Source organism: Artemia franciscana, chromosome 17 (assembly GCF_032884065.1).
Source record: "Artemia franciscana chromosome 17, ASM3288406v1, whole genome shotgun sequence".
NCBI classification, from domain to species: Eukaryota; Metazoa; Arthropoda; class Branchiopoda; order Anostraca; family Artemiidae; genus Artemia; species Artemia franciscana.
Window position 1 is genome coordinate 42,699,811 of NC_088879.1, and position 18,704 is coordinate 42,718,514.

Genomic DNA, 18,704 nt, shown 5'->3' on the forward strand with positions numbered 1-18,704 from the left:
ATGACTTCCGTTCTCTATGGACTGTATAACACTCATCAGTAGTCTCCATGTAGTCTGCGGCGCTTGTTTGACATCCATTATAATTTGTAACGAACTTCAGACCATGTCTGAAGTGAATATACTATAAACATTAACTCATTACTTTACTAATCTTCTTGAGTGTGCTAAGCACGCAACGGTGTATACTCCTCCTCCGCCGATTCTTGGGAAAGTTTTACCCTTTACATCTTCCTGTAGAGCTCTAACTTCTTCTAAATCTTTAGCTCTGTCCCTCCTATTCGAGGACAACCTGTTTTTTACTGGTTTTCATCCGTAATCGCCGTAATCCGTAATGACTGGTTTTCACTAGTCATTGCCATCGGGCTAGTCAGTGGAATCAAACCAGGTTTAACTAGCTTACCCTGTTTACTCAACTTTAAAAGTAAAAAAATAAATAGCGTGCTAGTTTCTGGGAGCTGAAAGTAGAAATATTTATCTGATCCTCCTTAATCCAAAAGCACAGGCAACTACCTTTGAGTAGCTTACAGACTCGATTGTAGTCGATACGCTCACCCTCACTACTCAACTTTCAAATTAAAAGAATTTAACACGTTTGACACTACTAGCTGAAAATATAAACAGTTACCTCGTCCCCCCTTATCCTGCAGAATAGGCAATTACCTTGAAGGGGCTTAACCTCACTGCTCAACTTTCAAAGTAGAATAATTTAGCGTGCTAGAACCTGGCGGGTGTATATAAAAATATTTGTTTCATCCCCCTAATCTACCAGCATCGGCATCTACCCTTAAGTACCTTATCAACTACACTCAATTAGATCACCCTCACTACTCAACTCTAAAATTAACATGTTTGACACTAGTAGCTCAAAATATAAATAGTTGCCTCATCCCCCCTTATCCTGCTGAATAGGCAGCTATCTTGAAGCGACTTACCCTCACTGCTCAATTTTCAAATCAGAACAATCTAGCGTGCCAGATTCTGACAGCTGCAAAAAAAAAAAAAAATATTTGTTTCATTCCCCCTAATCTAACGGTAGAGGCCACTACTCTTAATTAGCTTACCAACTACCCTCAGTTAGCTCACCCTCAATTATTCTACTTTCAAAGTAGAACAATTTAGCGCACTAGATCCTGGCAGCTGCAAATAAAAACATTTGTTTCATTCCCCCTAATCTAGCGGTATAGGCCACTAATCTTAAGTAGTTTACCAACTACCCTCAGTTAGCTCACCCTCAATTATTCTACTTTCAAAGTAGAACAATTTAGCGCACTAGATCCTGGCAGCTGCAAATACAAACATTTGTTTCATTCCCCCCTAATCTAACGGTATAGGCCACTACTCTTAAGTAGCTTACCAACTACCCTCAGTTAGCTCACTTTCAATTATTCTACTGTCAAAGTAGAACAATTTAGCGCACTAGATCCTGGCAGCTGCAAATAAAAACTTTTGTTTCATTCCCCCTAATCTAACGGTATAGGCCACTACTCTTAAGAAGCTTACCAACTACCCTCAGTTAGGTCACCCTCAATTATTCTACTTTCAAAGTAGAACAATCTAGCGTGCTAGATCCTGACAGCTGCAAATAAAAATATTTGTTTCATTCCCCCTAATCTAACGGTATAGGCCACTACTCTTAAGTAGCTTACCAACTACCCTCAGTTAGGTCACCCTCAATTATTCTACTTTCAAAGTAGAACAATTTAGCGTACTAGATCCTGGCAGCTGCAAATAAAAACATTTGTTTCATTCCCCCTAATCTAACGGTATAGGCCACTACTCTTAAGTAGCTTACCAACTACCCTCAGTTAGCTCACCCTCAATTATTCTACTTTCAAAGTAGAACAATTTAGCGCACTAGATCCTGGCAGCTGCAAATAAAAACATTTGTTTCATTCCCCCTAATCTAACGGTATAGGCCACTACTCTTAAGTAGCTTACCAACTACCCTCAGTTAGCTCACCCTCAATTATTCTACTTTCAAAGTAGAACAATTTAGCGTACTAGAATTTAGCTCACCCTCAATTATTCTACTTTCAAAGTAGAACAATTTAGCGTACTAGATTTTAGAATTTAGCTCACCCTCAATTATTCTAATTTCAAAGTAGAACAATTTAGCGTACTAGATCCTGGCAGCTGCAAATAAAAACATTTGTTTCATTCCCCCTAATCTAACGGTATAGGCCACTACTCTTAAGTAGCTTACCAACTACCCTCAATTAGCTCACCCTCAATTATTCTACTTTCAAAGTAGAACAATTTAGCGTACTAGATCCTGGCAGCTGCAAATAAAAAAAATTTTTTCATTCCCCCTAATCTAACGGTATAGGCCACTACTCTTAAGTAGCTTACCAACTACCCTCAGTTAGGTCACCCTCAATTATTCTACTTTCAAAGTAGAACAATTTAGCGCACTAGATCCTGGCAGCTGCAAATAAAAATATTTTTTCATTCCCCCTAATCTAACGGTATAGACCACTACTCTTAAGTAGCTTACCAACTACCCTCAGTTAGCTCACCCTCAATTATTCTACTTTCAAAGTAGAACAATTTAGCGCACTAGATCCTGGCAGCTGCAAATAAAAACATTTGTTTCATTCCCCCTAATCTAACGGTATAGGCCACTACTCTTAAGTAGCTTACCAACTACCCTCAGTTAGCTCACCCTCAATTATTCTACTTTCAAAGTAGAACAATTTAGCGCACTAGATCCTGGCAGCTGCAAATAAAAACATTTGTTTCATTCCCTCTAATCTAACGGTATAGACCACTACTCTTAAGTAGCTTACCAACTACCCTCAGTTAGCTCACCCTCAATTATTCTACTTTCAAAGTAGAACAATTTAGCGTACTAGATCCTGGCAGCTCCAAATAAAAACATTTGTTTCAATCCCCCTAATCTAACGGTATAGGCCACTACTCTTAAGTAGCTTACCAACTACCCTCAGTTAGCTCACCCTCAATTATTCTACTTTCAAAGTAGAACAATTTAGCGCACTAGATCCTGGCAGCTGCAAAAAAAACAAAAAACATTTGTTTCATTCCCCCTAATCTAACGGTATAGGCCACTACTCTTAAGTAGCTTACCAACTACCCTCAGTTAGCTCACCCTCAATTATTCTACTTTCAAAGTAGAACAATTTAGCGCACTAGATCTTGGCAGCTGCAAATAAAAATATTTGTTTCACCCCCCCCCCCCCCTTTATTCTAACAGCACATCCCCCTATTCTAACAGCACAGGCAATCCTTAGGAGATTACCAAGTATTCTCAGTTCGTTCAGCCTCAACTACTCTTAAAGTAGAACAATTTAGCATGCTAGATCCTGGCACCTGCAAATAAAAATATTTGCTTCACCCTCCCCCCCCCCCAATCTAACAGCAGAAGCAACTACTCTTAAGTAGCTTACCAAGCACCCTCAGTTAGTTCACCCTTAACTACTCTACTCTTAAAATAGAACAATTTAGCGTTCTAGATCCCTGCAGCTGCAAATAAAAATATTTGTTTCATCCCCTTTAATCTAACAGTATAGGCAACTATCCTTAAGTGGCTTACCAACTACCCTCAGACAGCTCACCCTCAACTGCTCTACTTTCAAAGTAGAACAATTTAGCAGCCTTGTGCCTGGCCGCTGCAAATAGCTTACCCTGTTTACTCAACTTTAAAAGTAAAAAAAAAATAGCGGGCTAGTTTCTGGGAGCTGAAAGTAGAAATATTTATCTGATCCCCCTTAATCCAAAAGCACAGGCAACTACCTTTGAGTAGCTTACAGACTACACTCGATTGTAGTCGATACGCTCACCCTCACTACTCAACTTTCAAATTAAAAGAATTTAACACGTTTGCCACTACTAGCTGAAAATATAAACAGTTACCTCGTCCCCCCTTATCCTGCAGAATAGGCAATTACCTTGAAGGGGCTTAACTTCACCTCTCAACTTTCAAAGTAGAATAATTTAGCGTGCTAGAACCTGGCGGGTGTATATAAAAATATTTGTTTCATCCCCCTAATCTACCAGCATCGGCATCTACCCTTAAGTACCTTATCAACTACACTTAATTAGATCACCCTCACTACTCAACTCTAAAATTAACATGTTTGACACTAGTAGCTCAAAATATAAATAGTTGCCTCATCCTCCCTTATCCTGCTGAATAGGCAGCTATCTTGAAGCGACTTACCCTCACTGCTCAATTTTCAAATCAGAACAATCTAGCGTGCTAGATCCTGACAGCTTCAAAAAAAACATTTGTTTCATTCCCCCTAATCTAACGGTAGAGGCCACTACTCTTAAGTAGCTTACCAACTACCCTCAGTTAGCTCACCCTCAATTATTCTACTTTCAAAGTAGAACAATTTAGCGCACTAGATCCTGGCGGCTGCAAATAAAAACATTTGTTTCATTCCCCCTAATCTAGCGGTATAGGCCACTAATCTTAAGTAGTTTACCAACTACCCTCAGTTAGCTCACCCTCAATTATTCTACTTTCAAAGTAGAACAATTTAGCGCACTAGATCCTGGCAGCTGCAAATAAAAACATTTGTTTCATTTCCCCTAATCTAACGGTATAGGCCACTACTCTTAAGTAGCTTACCAACTACCCTCAGTTAGCTCACCCTCAATTATTCTACTTTCAAAGTAGAACAATTTAGCGCACTAGAATTTAGCTCACCCTCAATTATTCTACTTTCAAAGTAGAACAACTTAGCGCACTAGATCCTGGAAGCTGCAAATAAAAACATTTGTTTCATTCCCCCTAATCTAACGGTATAGGCCACTACTCTTAAGTAGCTTACCAACTACCCTCAGTTAGCTCACCCTCAATTATTCTACTTTCAAAGTAGAACAATTTAGCGCACTAGATCCTGGCAGCTGCAAAAAAAAAAAAAAAAACATTTGTTTCATTCCCCCTAATCTAACGGTATAGGCCACTACTCTTAAGTAGCTTACCAACTGCCCTCAGTTAGCTCACCCTCAATTATTCTACTTTCAAAGTAGAACAATTTAGCGCACTAGATCTTGGCAGCTGCAAATAAAAATATTTGTTTCACCCCCCCTCCCTTTATTCTAACAGCACATCCCCCCTATTCTAACAGCACAGGCAATCCTTAGGAGATTACCAAGTATTCTCAGTTCGTTCAGCCTCAACTACTCTTAAAGTAGAACAATTTAGCATGCTAGTTCCTGGCAGCTGCAAATAAAAATATTTGCTTCACCCTCCCTCCCCCCCAATCTAAATGCAGAAGCAACTACTCTTAAGTAGCTTACCAAGTACCCTCAGTTAGTTCACCCTTAACTACTCTACTCTTAAAGTAGAACAATTTAGCGTACTAGATCCCTGCAGCTGCAAATAAAAATATTTGTTTCATCCCCTTTAATCTAACAGTATAGGCAACTATCGTTAAGTGGCTTACCAACTACCCTCAGATAGCTCACCCTCAACTACTCTACTTTCAAAGTAGAACAATTTAGCAGCCTTGTGCCTGGCAGCTGCAAATAGAACTATTTATCTCAGCCCTGTCTATCCCATAGAATGGACAACTAGCCTTAGGCAGCTCACTGCTCAGCCTTCAAAGTAGAAAAATTTAGCTCATCGGATCCTGGCAGTTACAAATACAAATATTCATCTCATCCCCCTAATCTAACTGAACAGGCAACTACCCTCAAGTAGCTTACCCTCACTGCTCGAATTTCAAAGTAGAACAATTTTGTGTGCTAGATCCTAGAAGCTGAAAATACAAATATTTATCTCGTCCTCCCTAATCCAACAGAATAGGCAACTACCCTTAAGTAGCTTACCAACTACACACAGTTGCCGCACCCTCACTTCCTCCCTAATTTCTCTTCACTTACTTTCTTTTCTACAAGAAATCTGTCAGGGATAAGATCTAAGGGAGAACAAGCCTAATTTTACTTTGAGTATGAATAAGTAGATGTCATGTCACTAATGTGCTACTTACTACTTACTTGTACTTGTGGCGGACAGGCGTTTCCACCTCGCCCGGCATCGATGATCTTAGAGACCTTCTTGGACCATGTTGATCGATCTTGTGCCAGCTGCTCTGCAAAGGCGAGCCACTGTGTTGACCATCTGTGACCGAATTTTCTGAAACCCCCGATTGGTTCAAGGTCTGACTTGGCCACGTTCCACCAGTTCTTCCTCTGTCCTCCTTGGTGTTTCTTCCAGTAGCTAATAGGCTCAACTAGAAGTATTTGGCGAGGCAGGTACTCTGGCGGTTTCCGTAATACATGGCCCAACCATTTCAAACGGCGTTCTTTAATATGGTTGGCTAGTTTACTTCTTGACACCCGCGCCAATACGGAGGCCGCGTCGCTTGCCGGGGACGCCGTAGTTGTTACAACTTTTCTTCTAGGTCTCAGATCCATCAATGTTTCTTGAGAATAGAGTTGACCGCATGGTCCCCAGTCTTGCGGGTCACCCGGAGCGCGTTGGCCACCAAATCGCTCGGCGTGGAGCTCAGTGGTGTTTACACCCTTCCACCGCTTTGAGGTGCGCTGCCGGATTTCCTCTGCTGTCCAGGGACGGAAGATCGAGCCTAATTGCCTGTAACTACCATCACCGCCATGGAGGTATACAGGCTTAGCTTGACCTTTGACTCCCACCTAGAATCAGCAGGGGCTTAGGAATGTCACTAATGGAATCGTAATTATAAAAGGTCTAAGCCGAGCTGGCCTAAACAACATTTAAAGCCCATCGATTGTTTACGTTCTACTTGCTTGGTCTTTTTATAGAATATGTGCTGTATATGTTGTATTGTTATTCTTATTTTATTTTAGATTCTTTCCTTTTCTCTAACCAATTCATAGGTTGATTGCGATTTCCACTAGTTTGTGTCTCTATTGATTTCTTACTATATTGATTACAAATCAGATGCAAGTATTACAAAATAGAGGCCCAAAATGAAAATATGTTAAATATATATTACAAAAAATAGTGTTTCATATTCATCATAGCGGATATATAGTAGTTTTAAAGTCGTTCATGGATATTATGCTGCTGAAATTACAGATTATGGATCTTAAACCAAAGAACATAGTACACAGGATGTCTGTTTCACAATATATTTTTCCTGTATCTAACACAGATTGTAACAAAAGATTCCTAAACTTACTTCCTTAGAACTTAGTTCCCTCTGGGCCATCTGTGGGATGTAGGGCATCGGCGAAGCCTTGGTAGACATATCGCATAGTTGCTGCGGCTAAGATATCTTCTCGCTGGGGCTGTCATGGCGTATGCGAACATCTGATATCACAATTGCACCTGAGTGTAATCTTCGGTCTCCTTTGCTGTCGAAGCCCACGTAGCTGCCATCGGTGCTCTTGATGTGTAGTGGCTGACTCCTTCACCTGGAGGGTGTCTCCAAAATAACTCCATCTTTTCTTCTTCGCCACTTTAGAAATAAGGTGTTGACCAGGTCTCAAGCAGATCTCAGCATTGCCCACTTTTAGTCTCCAGCTGACATTTAATATGCCCCTCGGGCGCATATTTTCGAAATATGCTGGTCTTTTCTCTGTCTTTATATCGATTTTTCGGCACTCGCTTGCATATAACAGAACTGACATAATTTTGCTATTGTAGCTGTTTTAAGGGAAAAGAGAACGTACTTTTTTGGCCTACAAACTGTGAGTTTATTGAAAGTCATATTTCCATGTCTGTTCTTCTCGTAGTCTCATTTTGTACTTCAGCTTTTTATTCGACTTAGCTTCCGAGGTATGTAAATTCCGGGACTTACTGTATTCTGCGACTTCCGCATATTAGTTCAAGTGGGGTGCCTTACGATACCGTAGATTTTGTCTTTTCAGTGCTGATTTTCATTCCACTTCGCTCTGCTTTACCGCTCAGTTTGTCACGAAGCTCCTGGAGCCACCGTTTTCAGTTTTCAGAAGTGCCACGCCATCAGCAAAGTCTAGGTCAAACAAAAAGTTTGTTCAAAACACTTTCAAAACATAATCCCATCTCAGAGGTATGACTTGACTGAGTGGCGTATCCGGTATTTCTGAAGGGGGGGGGGATCTTTTTCTTCTTGGTAAGAAAATATTCCCTTAAATTAGTCCTCTTTAATACTCTTGTTTTGGGCCATAAAATATCCTTCGAAATTTGATATAGGACCTTCATTTTTCTTCTAATACCTGGTGGAATAGCCCTGACCAAGAAAGTACTAATTGTCTGTTTAGAACTGTTTTTCGTGAAATTCTTAGCGATATTTCAGAAAATTTAAGGACATCAATAGAATTGTAAGAATATAAAGTAATGCTTGTTGTTATTATTGTTGTAAATATTCTGCAACGAACTGGCAAATTACGTAAAACATCTCATCAGAAAGCGTTTTTTTATTACTCACTAAGTTAACCCTCGCGATTGTTTTCTTTATCTCTTCAGTTTCGGGTTATGTGCAAGTTTGGTATAAAACTTCGAATGCTTCAGAATTGCGCTTAAAATTTTTAAGTTTAAAGTTTCAAAACATTATTAAAATTATTTAATCATTCTAGTTACCAAGTTTATTGTCTGTGGCTGATCGATTTGGAGCCAGAGGGAGAGGGGGAGGTATGTGCCCTCACTAGATCCATCATTGGCCTTGCTTGCATAATTTGCTGTAGCTTAAGTATTAAGCTTTAATATTAATTAATTAATATTACTAATATAAATATAATTAATATTAAGCAAAAGACTTTTGCAGATTACAAAACAAATGGTTTAAATCATGTGTATTTCTAGGATTTTCTTTTTGGAGAAAAGGAGGGGGTTGAGTTTTTTTTATTCTTAAAATTCAGTTCTCGTTTTAGCTGTCTTGGCATAATCAGCTTCGCTTTCTAAGAAAATTATCCTAAGAAAAATGAAGAACTAAATTTAATTTAGCTGCAATTCTGCCTTCATGCTGACCACATAATTTCCCTTTGAGAAAAAATTGCTAAAACTATGGAACTGTTATCAATGAGAAGCGCCAAATTTCCTAACCAATTGTCACTTAATGGCATTAATCAAATAAAACTTATTTTTACCTTGATTATCCTTATAAATTTGTTCTTTATTTTTCTTTTCATTCCCAAACTAATGTTATCTTTACCTTTTGCATTAATAGAGCTATACCAATCATTTTCCTTTTTCTTTTTTATCTCTTCATTGCATTTTTCTTTATCCCCTAGACGCTCGATTCGTCTTATTTCTTTTCCTGTTCTCCAGGCTGTGAATACCGATGCCACACGCGTGCCTACCCATGAAAAAATCTAATGTCGCTTCTGTTTCTCTTTGTTTATGTGTTCTCCGGAGGAGCAGCTTCGCGGTCCGGCTTTGACTAGTGGTTGAGATAGGGAATGATCCGACTGTTTATATCTCTCGACAGGGATCTAGACAAAGGTCTGTGTGTCCTAGCTGTCTCTTGGATCTCTCTGAAGTTCCCGGCATGAATGATAACATAGTTTTTTTCATAAAAAGTTATCATCGTCTGGTCTGCGTGAGCACCCACTTTTTGAGGTACTACATGGTCAGTTTTCTCTGGCTTTTAAAGGGGTTAAATTATGGAATTCGTTAGTTTGGGAAATTAAAAGTAGTTGTGAAAGTAGTAGTAGAAGTTTTAAAAGGCTGTTGAAAAATGGACTGTTTTCTAAATCTAATTTTAGTGATTTAATTGATAGGACATAAAGTTGATAAAATGGTGTTAAATTATCAGTATTATTACCATTATTTTCTATTTTAACATAAATTGATGAGTTTTAAGGAAGGAGTTGTGTGTTGAGTGCTAAGTTAATGGCCGCAGGGTACATGATATTGTAGTTGTCTTTTTTTACCCCTTCTCAGGTGTAAGTAATTATTGTTTTTATTTTGTGGATTTATTTGATTATTGCTCCCCCATATTATTACTGGCATTTTGAGAGGAAGTGGTTGTATTAAGTTTTTTTTGTAAGTAATTGATATTAAATAAGTAAATGAATTTGGTTCAAGTCTTGCCTGCTTGGAAGGTTTCAACGTGTATAAATTGGACGTTCTTCTTTCATATAGTCTACAATCTATAAAAACGCACTACACTTTGCTCCCTCTTTTTGGATCTATACTTGGCTCCCTCTTTTCAGACTAGACAGCTAGAAAACCGTACTCAAATTATTCACATTATCAAATTGACGTATCAATACCTTTGTAGCCACATGGTAAAAACGGTGGAATCAGTGGAAGGGTGGTAAGGGGAGGGGTTTTATATATGGCCCCCTAGAATTTGTTATCTCCCTAGATTTTGAAAAGTTTTCATTAAAAAATTACTTCTATTGACTGGAAAAAATTGAAAAACTACTAGTTTGCCCCCTCTGAATTTTCATGAAATGGCACCACTGGCTGGAGTTGAATAGGCTAGAATAAAAAATAGACTAGCCTACAAGAAAACCGTAGTTGCTTGAAACGTGTAACTAGACTAATTAAAATGTATAGTTTTAACAAATACAGGCTAAGAATATAACATAAAATAATAAATATAAAATGGTATAAAAATATTAATATAAAATATAAAATAATAATAATAACATAAAAATACAAAATATAAAAATAATAAATAAAAAAATATAAATTTGTTAATTTGACTTGCAACTTGGAAGTTGATAGGTAAACCTTGCAATGCTTAAGATAATTTCTATGAATTTAGTTGGTATTTGACTTCCCATTCTTGTCTTTCCTTAAATTCCTCAACGATGCCAGTTTAATTTTACTTGTCTATTTCTTGCATAAATAATAGACTAGGGAATTATTTTTCTTTAGATTAATTTACGAACAGGTGATTCTTGGTTGGAATTTTTTCGGAGAAGAATAATATATTTTATTTAGAAGGAGTCATTTACATTTACCTTTTTGCAATGACGTTGACAGATATGCCGTCCTTATAGAGAGAGGGGGGAGGGGCACGGTACTTGCTAAATGACAAATGAAAAACAATAATTACGTCTACTTGATAATATAAAGAAAATTCAAAAGAAGGAAAGAGGGAAAAAATTGCTAACTGCCATGGAAGGAGGGCTAGAGGCCAGGTTCCATTACTTATCAATCATTGATAATTTTTTTTTGGGGGGGGGGAGAAAGGGGTACCAGGCTATGAGGACCAGGAGGCAGCTCCCATAAGTTTTGGAATAAAATATCGTTTCCAAGTTTTCTCGGGGGAGATGGGCTGGGTAATGCAGAGAAGGCGAAGGGTCAGCTCCCTTAAGTTTTTAATAATGTAGCGTTCGTAAGTTGTTGGAGTGGGGTTGAAATTATTTGATCTTTGAACTATTTTCAAAACCCTCGTGTAAAAACATGTGCCCCCAGGGTACAACACTTGCCCTTAGGTTCTCGGGGGTTGTTTTAACCCTGGAGCTTTTGTTGTCTGAACGTTTGACTTATTTTAACAAAATGGCTATCTCATAATCTCGATCAGTTGAATTTTGGGTAAAAAGGGCAGAAGGGCTATTTGCCCTCCATTCGCTTTTGAGGCTTAAAAAGAGAACTAGAACTTTCAGTTTTCAATAGAGTAAGCCCCCAATGAAGCTTGCCCCCAATGAAGCTTATACGATCATTTCTTCCTCAAAAAAATTATTTATGCCTTGGGGAATAATTTACAACACCTGTCTCCGGGGTTCTGGGGGGTTGTGTAAGCCTCTTGAGTTTTTGATCTTTGGTCTATTTTGAAACAAAATGAAAATCTCAAAAATTCAATCGGACGCATTCGGGGAACAAACGGTTGGTGGGGGGAGGGCTAGTAGCCATCAGATTACTTTTGACTCTCACAAGGGAACTAGTACTTTCGATTTCTAGTCATTTGGGTCTCCTGCAAAGTTTACCTTGTCCATAAAAATCCTTATATGCCCCCGGGCATAAGTTAAAACCCTTCCCGGGGGGGGGTACATTAACCCCGAAGTTTTTTATATGCTCATAAAACCACTCCTTACTTAAAAACCAACTTACAACACTTGTCCCTTGGCTTTGAGGGGTTGTGTCAACCCCGGAGTTTTGGTTATTTAACCCTGAATCTGTTTTGAACAAAATGGCTATCTCAAAATTTTGGTTGGATGTATTTGGGGGAAAAAGGCCTTGCGTGGGGGGGGGGCTATTTGTCCTCCGATCATTTTTGACTTAAAAAAGACAATAGAAAATCCAATTTACAATCGAATGAGCCCTCTCTGAATTTTACACTACTATCCCCTCCATGAAAACCTTGAAAGTACCCTGAAAGTACCCTGGGGACATGATAGGCCCATAACGGTAGCTTATACTCATAGCAAGCTTTTTGAACACCTCCTAATACCTTATAATACTAAGCTTGCTCTAAATGATGATAATCAATTTGGTTTTAGATCTGGGCTAGGCTGTCAGCATGCTCACCGTGCTTTGACTTCTTTATTAAAAGATGCCCATCGCACTCGCCGCGTACTTCATTTCGCAACCCTAGACTTGTCTAAAGCATTTGACAGTATTTGTCATACTCAAGCATGGACAGCATTATGCCAGAGAGGAGTAAATCCGTCGGTAATTCACGTGCTTCGTTTTTGGTACTCGTATTCTTACCTTCGCCTTAAGTCATTATATAATTCTTATTTTGGTCATATCCCTGTTCGTTGCGGTGTAAGACAAGGGGGAGTTCTTTCGCCGTATATTTTTAATGCTTGTATTGAAAATGTATTATCAAAAATATCGACTACGTGCCTACTAGGACCACCTGATATCTCATATCTGGCTTATGCGGATGACATTCTTCTAATTAGTCAAACTGAGTCTAGTCTTGCCCGTTCAGTGAAGTCAGTTACTTCTGCTTTCCGTGATATCGGCCTGTACCTAAATATTGACAAGTGCGAGTTTCTTGTTTTCAACGGTAATAATTGTTCAGAATCACTATACTGCGATGGTTTTAGTATTCCTCGTGTTAAATCGTTTCGTTGGCTTAGTATAACAGTTTGCGATTCTATGAATGCTCTCCGGTCTCGCGCTGTCAAAGATATTAGTGATAAGCTGAGGCTCGGTTACTTTAAGATTGTAGCAAAGCGTGGACACTATAGTAGAAGAGTGCTAACTCGGCTTTACTCAAATTTTTGTGATCATTCTGTGCTCTTCTGTTCTCGTATTAGGCCACTTCTGTTGACTGGTGATCTAAAACGTTTTCGCAAAAATTATTACCGGTACTGCAAATTTCTTTTATATCTACCTCGTTCTTACCGGAATACAAAACTGGTTAAAAAGTATTGTGCGACAGATATTACTGGTGCTTTCAAAAAATTATCTGCGAAGCTAGCCATTGAAGCGCTTTATAGGCTAGGATGTTTTCATCGCCTTATCCGTCTTTTTTCTGTATGTGATTAAATTTGTTTCTTTTGTATTACTTTTGCTGTTTTGCTTTTGTATTTTACTCCACTTAACCTCTGTTTTGTGAATTGGGTGATAAATAAATTATTATTATTATTACAACTAACAGCACTTGTCCCAGGGTTATGATGGGGGGGGCCTTTTCTATCCCTGGAGTTTTTGTTATATAATTTTTGATCTGTTTTGAACAAAATGGCTATGTAAAAAGTTTGATTGGACGCATTTGGAAAAAAGGATTGGTGGGGGGGGTGGATATTTTTTACTCTTAAAAGAGGGAACTAGAACTATGAATATCTAATCACTGAGTCCCTCTGAAGCTTATACGACCATCTGTTCTATAAGATCTTATATGCCCCGGGACACAAGTTACAACCCTTAGTTCCCTCGATTTCTTGGGGGAAGGGTATTTTGATCTCGAAATTTTTCTTGTCTGATTGTTGAATTGTTTCAAAGAAAATTTCTATCTCAAATTAATCGGAAGCATTTAAGGAAAACAGGGTGTTTGAGGGAGGGGGATTAATGATCTCCGATCGCTTTGATTCTTAAAAATGTAACAGTAATGTCCGATTTTCAATCAAATAAGCTACCTCTGAAGTTTATACGACCGTCCCTTCGATAAGAACTTTATATACCCCCGGGGCATAACTTAAAACACTTGCCACTGGGCTCTGGGGCTGTGTCGACCCCAGAGCTTTGTTATCTGATGATTGGACTATTTGCAATATAATTGCTATCTCAAAGTTTTATCGGATGCATTTGGGGAAAAAAGGGCGTGGGATGGGGGGGGGGGCTAGTCGACCGTCGATCTCTTTTTAACTCTTAAAAAATGAACTAGAATTTTCTGTTTTCAATCATATGAACCCACTCTCAAGTTTTGTAGGAGCAGCAAGTCCATAAGAACAATATATGCCCCCTGAGCATAACTTACAACGCCTGCCCCTTGGCCCTTGGGGTTTGTGTCGACCCCAGAGTTTTGTTATCTGATTTGAACTTTTTTTTTTTATCGGATGCATTTGGGTAAAAAAGGGCTGTTTGCCCTCCAATCACTTTTGGCTCCTAAAAGGGCACTCTAACTTCCGATTTCCGATCAAATGAGCCTCCACCGAGTTTATGTGACCATCCCTTCCATATGAAGTGTTTCTAGTGAGAAAATTAAATATTCGGAGCCTTATGGCCACAGGGTTGGTAGGGGGAGGCTATTTGCCTTCGGATCACTCTTGACTCTTGTAGAGGGAACTAAAACTTTCAATTTCTAATCATTTGAGTCACCTTTAAAGTTTTATACTACCAACTCTTCCACGAAAACCTTACATACCCCCGGGGCATAAGTTACAACCCTTCCCCTGGGTTTTGGGGGGATATGTTGACTCCAAAGTTTTGACATTTGATCATTCCACTATTTCAAGCAAAATGGCTATCTCAAAAATAGGTGACCGCAGGTCACGTTGATGATTCTTTAAAAGGTAACTAGAGCTTTCAATCTCCAATAGAACGAGCCCTCTCTGAGATTTATACGGCCACCCCTTACATAAAACCCTATCTGCCCCGGAGCATAGCTTACAACACTTCCCCCAGGCTTTGGGGGTTTGTATCGACCCCTGAGTTTTGTTAATTTATGTTAAAACTATTTTGAACAAAATGGCTATCTCAAAATCTTGATCAGATGCATTTGCGGAATAAAGCGTCTTAGGGGGGGGGGTCTAGTAGCCCTTCGATCACTCTTGACTCTCAAAAAAGCTCCATGAATTCTGATTTACAATCAAATGAGCCCCCTCCACAGTTTATACGACCATCCCTTCCATAGAGCTGTTTTATCCCTGGAGTTTTTCTTATATGATCTTTGGTCTATTCCGACCGAAATGGCTATATAAAAGTTCGATCAAACGCATTTGGGGGAAAAGGGTTGGGGGGGTGGGCTAGTTGCCATTGGATTACTTTTGAATCTTGAAAAGGGAATTGGGACTTATCAAGTTATAATCATTTGAGTTCGCTCCGAGGTTTATTCGATCACGTCTTCCTTAAAAGTTTTATACGCCCCCAGAGAATAAGATACAGCCCTTCCCCGGGCTCTGGGGGAGGGCCGTGTTGACCTCGAAATTTTTTATCAGATGCATTTGGAGAAACAAGTGTGTGTGTGTGGGGGGGGGGGGTTAGATGTCCACTGATCCCTTTTCACTCATAAAAAGCAACTAGAACTTTCTTTCGATCAAATGAGCCACTTCTGAAGTTTATGTGACCACCCCTTACATAATACCTTATATGCCCCTGGGACATAACTTAAAACACTTGCCCCCGGGCTCTGGGGGTTTGTTTAGATCCTGGAGTTTTTTTTTATATAATGTTTAAACCATTTTTAACAAAATGGCGATCTCCAAATTTTATCGGATGTGTTTGGAGGGAAAAGGGCATGGGGGGCTAGTTGCCCTCGACCTCTTTTAACTATTAAAAATTAAACTTGAACTTTTTATTTCAAATTAAATGAGCCCTCTCTGAAATTTATGCAAGTATTCCTTCCATAAGAGCCATAGGTGCCCCCAGGGCATAACTTACAGCGCCTACCTCTGGGCCCTGGAGGGTTGTATCGACTTTTGGTTTATGGCTATCTCAAAATTTTTATCGGATGCATTTGGGGAAAAAGGGTTGGGGGTGGCTAGTTGTTCTCGGATCATTTTGACTCTAAAAAAAGAGTGCTAGGACTTCCGATTTCCAATCGAATAAGCCTCCTGCGAAGTTCATACGAACATCCCTTCCGTATGAAGTGCCTCTGGTTAAAAATAATGATATTATATAAATAAATAATAAAACATTGGAGCCGAATGGCCTTTACTATAGGCAATGCTATAAGGTTACCTCTGATTTATTTGATGTAATCGAAGGCTATATTTTTGCAATTGTTTCTGTATTTCCTTCATCAAACAATGTTTATTTTGTCTTTATTGTTTGTTTTTTTCCTCAGGAATGAAGTTTTTTGTGCCAGGAGACTTGAAACATTTTTCGTCATTAACTTACGACTCAAAGACGAAGAAGATGCTGGCTATTCTTACCTATGTTAGGAAGCTAAAAGAAATTCGTGGCCCTGGTGCACTTGTTCGCTACGCCGTACCAAGACCTAATTAGTTTGAGTCGTTACCATATTTTGTACTTCTGATTTTTGTATTTGAATTTAAAATAAAATCGCATAGCATTCTTCTTTTTGTATCCAGCCTATTTCCCTATAGTCAATATAGTATTCACGTTTAACGTCTTCTTTCACATTAACGAAAGAAATAAAAAAAATCAAATAAAAGTAAAGCAAAACTAGAGATTTAAAACTAAATAGATCGAAATTAATGTAGGCAGAGAGGGCTGCGCACCCCTCAGCCTCTCACTCGTGACGATTTCAAACAAATGAATCCTCTCCTAAGTTTCTACGACCACCCCTTCTATCCAAAGTGGCTGGTATTTCTGTGCAAAGTACCCGTGGAATATCGTTCTTTAATGAACGCCCCAAAATGAGGGTACTCTAATATCTGCACACAACTAAAGTCAAACGAAAGAGAAAAAGAGGTATTACCGTCCTGTAGTATGCATCTCTTCCATTGGTTGAAGTCTGGTGTATTTACGATGTATTTGGTTAACGGTTTACGGTTGTGCATGGGTTTATGGTTTATTTTCGTAATCCAATCACGATATTCCTTAGGTAAATCTCAAATCTTTGGAAAAATAAAATTCTGATCGATAAGTGAAAGGTTATCAAACAGTTCGTGGTAACGAACTGTTGTAAGGAGCGACCCGGCTCAATAATAACCAAAACCCTAAAAAATTTTGATGCCAATAGTTACTTCAAAAGAATCGCATTTTAATGCTGATTTTAAATATATAAATTATTCTTACCCGTCAAAAGTTACGAGCCTGAGAAAATTTGCCTCATTTTAGAAAATAGGGGGAAATACCCCCTAAAAGTCATACGATTTTAACGAAAATCACACCATCAGATTCAGCGTATCAGAGAACCATATTGTAGAAGTTTCAAGCCCTTATCGACAAAAATGTGGAATTTCGCTTTTTTTTTTTTGCCAGAAGACAAATCACGGATGCGTGTTTAATTGTTTTTTTTTTCAGGGGTGATCGTATCGACTCAGTGGTCCTAGAATGTCGCGAAAGGGCTCATTCTAAATGCTCATTCTAAGGGGCTTGTCGTCCTCAACGCCTCGCTCTTTACGCTAAAGTTGTTTAAATTTTTAAGAAGTCGAGTTAAGAGAAAGAGTCAAACTTTAGCGTAAAGAGCGAGGCGCTGAGGACGAAAAGCCCCTTTCATATACGGAGTAATTTCTGTTCGTTTCAAGTTTTAATGTCGCTCCTTACTTTCATTTAAAAAAAACTTGTTTTTTTTTGTTTAATAAACGCAAAGGGGAGCATGTTTAAAGTACATTAAGACAGTTTTTGGGAGGAGGCAAGCCTTCTTCAATTTTTTGTTTGGAATTGGGGAGGAATTTTCCTACGATCCTCCCACAGCGGTGTATACTACAATTTTTATTTCTTTTGTTCCTATTTTCTGAGAAGCTTCACTGCTAGCATTACAAGTGATACTCTTTTTTTTAGAAAATAAGGTCAAGATTCAAACCTATCGATCTAATGATTTGATGACCTTGCCAACGTTTCCAGTCCCAGAATGTCATTTGAGTTTTTTATTATTTAAATTGGTGCATGGAATCCTCACCTGAGGCGAGAATGTCCACGGAGCATTTTGTATTTTGGTCCCGAGTTGAGCGTCTGGTTCCCAGAATTTGACTTTAGATACTTCTAGAGTTTAGTTCCAGAATTTGGATACTTTTCGCCAAACGTAAGTGAAATCTATAATATAAATCGCGTCGTATTTTTTTAAACTTTGATTTCTTATAAAATTTTCACGAATAATCTTTACAATCTTAAGGTCCAGAGAGCGAGTTAAGGGCATAATATTCTCTAGGATTTTGCACCTAAGCAGAACTATCTGAGCTCATGTATGAGAAGAAAGTAAGTTTCATAGAGGGAAACAGAGTCATGGACCAGCTCCTGGTCAAGTTCTAGTATCCTGTTGTGGGTTATGTAGTTGCCAAATTGAACAACTCCATAAAAACAACCAACACGAGGAATAATGGCCGAAACAAAAGGTTTGCCAGTGTGTTGGGACAGCTAATTCTTTGTGATTCCACTTTAGCACGTAAATATTCAGAGAAGCCATTTCCAATGTCTCGTTTAATTTCCAATGTCTGAATCTCTTTCGTTATTCTGGGGAATTATTAGTGCGCCCAGATGGATAAGAGACACTGTATCCTGCCCCCTCCCCTGGAAGACCACAAGGGAGAGAATCTTGTATTTTGGCCCTCATTTGTGCGTCGTATTTCAAGAAGTT

At 38.8% G+C, this 18,704-nt stretch overlaps 1 protein-coding gene across 2 annotated transcripts in view; it reads left to right on the plus strand.

The window, feature by feature from the left end:
- LOC136038267 (spindle and kinetochore-associated protein 1-like) overlaps positions 1-16,519 on the plus strand; it is a 61,514-nt gene extending 44,995 nt beyond the window's left edge. For both annotated transcript variants that reach the window (XM_065721385.1, XM_065721384.1), the window contains exon 6: positions 16,287-16,519. In XM_065721385.1, coding sequence (XP_065577457.1) covers positions 16,287-16,447 — 161 coding nt within the window. In that variant the 3' untranslated portion in view covers positions 16,448-16,519. The remainder of the gene's footprint in view (positions 1-16,286) is intronic.
- The last annotated feature ends 2,185 nt before the right edge of the window (positions 16,520-18,704 follow it).